The sequence below is a fragment of the Zeus faber genome (assembly GCF_960531495.2).
Source record: "Zeus faber genome assembly, chromosome: 15".
Taxonomy (NCBI): domain Eukaryota; kingdom Metazoa; phylum Chordata; class Actinopteri; order Zeiformes; family Zeidae; genus Zeus; species Zeus faber.
In genome coordinates, this window is record NC_137194.1 from 4,151,821 (window position 1) to 4,154,568 (window position 2,748).

The window sequence follows — 2,748 nt, forward strand, 5'->3', positions numbered from 1 at the left end:
ATGTCGAGGCAACAGGCAGCCCTCTCCGCATGCATCTCCTCTCCTCCTTTCTCGACAGCCTGGCTTTTTTCCCCCCGGAGAAAAAATTGATTTTGAACTTTTTTGTTTCTCTCCAAAAAAAAAAAAAAAAGATGGCTCACCTGATCCGACACAAGCTGGCCAACAAGCTGACCAACGCGGCGCACACGGTCTCCAACAAATCCCAGGCCAAGGTCAGCGGCGTGTTCGCCCGCCTGGGCTTCCAGGCCGCCACGGACGAGGAGGGCCTGGGCTTCGCGGAGTGCGATGACCTGGACTACGACTACCGACAGGGGATGCAGATGGACGTGCTGCGTGAGGGGGAGGGCGAGGCCGGGGCCCCGGTGGACGGGGAGGAGGACGCGGACGGGGACAGCCGCTACCAGAGGGACGGCGCCGGGCCGGGGCCCTCGGGCCTCAAGATGGGAGGCTCGCTGGACGAGGACAAACCGAAGATCACCACCTGGGAAGCTGGCTGGAACGTCACCAACGCTATCCAGGTATTTCACCTGATGTCTGCGCTTCCAGGGGGGCCCCGCCAACATTATTCATATTTTAACTTCACCGTTATTTCATCTACAAGGCATGTAGCACCATTAGACGACGGACAATAGTGGTATCGCTGCAACTACAGTATAGACACAAATCATATCTCATAATAAAAAATCCTCTCAGAGTCGGGTCCCAATGCGGATCAAACTAAGGGTCCTTCACAGGAAAAAAAAGGCTGCGAATCGATGCTGTAAAGGCCTGCGCGTAAAATGGACCAAAAGTCACCTTGAACACCAACCAATTTGTTTATTTATCGGGATTCACATGAATGCGCATTTCTTGCCGCTCTATCCTCGATTAAAATGCCAAAACGGGTGGGGAAAACGAACGAATAAAAACGATCTGCTGAGTTTCAGGCCGGGATAGAAAAAATAAACGATAATTTTAACGTTTAATCTGAGCGCTCATATGTGGATAAAGACCGTTCGGTTTATTTATTCAAATCCCTTTTTTATCAGTGAGAAACAGTTCCCCCGTCCTCTCTTGTGGACCCCTGCTTATCTACATCAACATCAGTTTAATCGTTCTCCAATTGTATTTGATTGAATAGTTTTCTTTAAAATATGTAGGCAAATGTAGGTAAATACGCATCATAATTCGATGCATTCAAACGAAAAAAATGAAAAAAAACAAAACAAATACCTTCCTGCTCTAAAAAAAAACGTTTTTTGTTTTTTTTCATTAGATTGTGAAAAAAACAACAAAAATATATTTCCTTTAAATACGTGTTTGCATAATTACATCATTTCAATTGTGCAAAAAAAAAATTATAATAAATATATTTCTGATATTTTAATCCTGTATTTGTTGTAGCCAGACACAACTATACAGAATTTACATTTTTCACTGCATGTCCCGCTCCTCCAGTCTTATCCTCCACCCACATGTCTCTGTGCTGCAGTTATGCAACTCGGTCTGGTGTATTCAGAGGGATGAAGGCCTCTCCACCCTCTTCCTTTCACTCCTCTCACCGATCCTCTGTGTCCGCAGGGCATGTTCGTCCTTGGCCTGCCCTACGCCATCCTCCATGGCGGTTACCTCGGGCTCTTCCTCATCATCTTCGCGGCGGTGGTGTGCTGCTACACCGGGAAGATCCTCATCGCCTGCCTGTACGAGGAGAACGAGGACGGCATCCGCGTGCGCGTCAGGGACTCCTACGTGGACGTCGCCAACGCCTGCTGCGCGCCGCGCTTCCCCGCGCTCGGCGGGCACATCGTGAACGTGGCCCAGATTATCGAGCTGGTGATGACGTGCATCCTGTACGTGGTGGTCAGCGGCAATCTGATGTACAACAGCTTCCCGGGCCTGCCCGTCTCCCAGAAGGCCTGGTCCGTGGTGGCCACAGCGGCGCTCCTGCCGTGTGCCTTCCTGAAGAACCTCAAGGCCGTCTCCAAGTTCAGCTTGCTCTGCACCCTCGCCCATTTCGTCATCAACGTCCTGGTCATCGCCTACTGCCTCTCCAGGGCCCGGGACTGGGCCTGGGAGAAGGTCAAGTTCTACATCGATGTCAAGAAGTTCCCGATCTCCATTGGCATCATCGTTTTCAGCTACACCTCCCAGATCTTCTTGCCTTCCCTGGAGGGAAACATGCAGAGGCCAAGCGAGTTCCACTGCATGATGGACTGGACTCATATTTCTGCCTGCGTGCTCAAAGGCCTCTTCGCCCTGGTGGCCTACCTGACGTGGGCGGACGCCACCAAAGAGGTTATCACCGACAACCTCCCCTCCACCATTCGAGCCCTGGTGAACCTCTTCCTTGTTGCCAAAGCTCTGCTCTCTTACCCGTTGCCATTTTTCGCAGCGGTCGAGGTTTTGGAGAAGTCGCTATTCCAGGATGGCGGCAGAGCTATTTTCCCTGACTGCTACGGCCCCGGCGGGCGGTTAAAATCATGGGGGTTGGGCCTCCGCGTGGCTCTTGTGGTCTTTACATTGATGATGGCCATCTTTGTGCCCCACTTTGCCCTCCTCATGGGGCTAACTGGGAGCCTCACCGGTGCCGGCTTGTGCTTCCTCTTGCCAAGCCTTTTCCACCTCAAGCTGCAGTGGAGGAACCTCCTCTGGCACCACGTGTTCTTTGACGTCTCCATATTTGTTATTGGGGGCATATGTGCTATATCTGGTTTAATTCACTCCATTGAAGGGCTCATAGAGGCGTACAAGTACGACATCCATGACTGA

At 51.3% G+C, this 2,748-nt stretch overlaps 1 protein-coding gene across 1 annotated transcript; it reads left to right on the forward strand.

The window, feature by feature from the left end:
• Nucleotides 1-131: 131 nt before the first annotated feature.
• LOC307240735 (vesicular inhibitory amino acid transporter-like) lies at nt 132-2,748 on the forward strand (the record flags this gene model as incomplete). Its single annotated transcript, XM_080014585.1, has 2 exons — nt 132-518; nt 1,561-2,748. The coding sequence occupies 2 exons, from the start codon at nt 132-134 to the stop codon at nt 2,746-2,748; spliced, it is 1,575 nt and encodes a 524-aa protein (XP_079870711.1).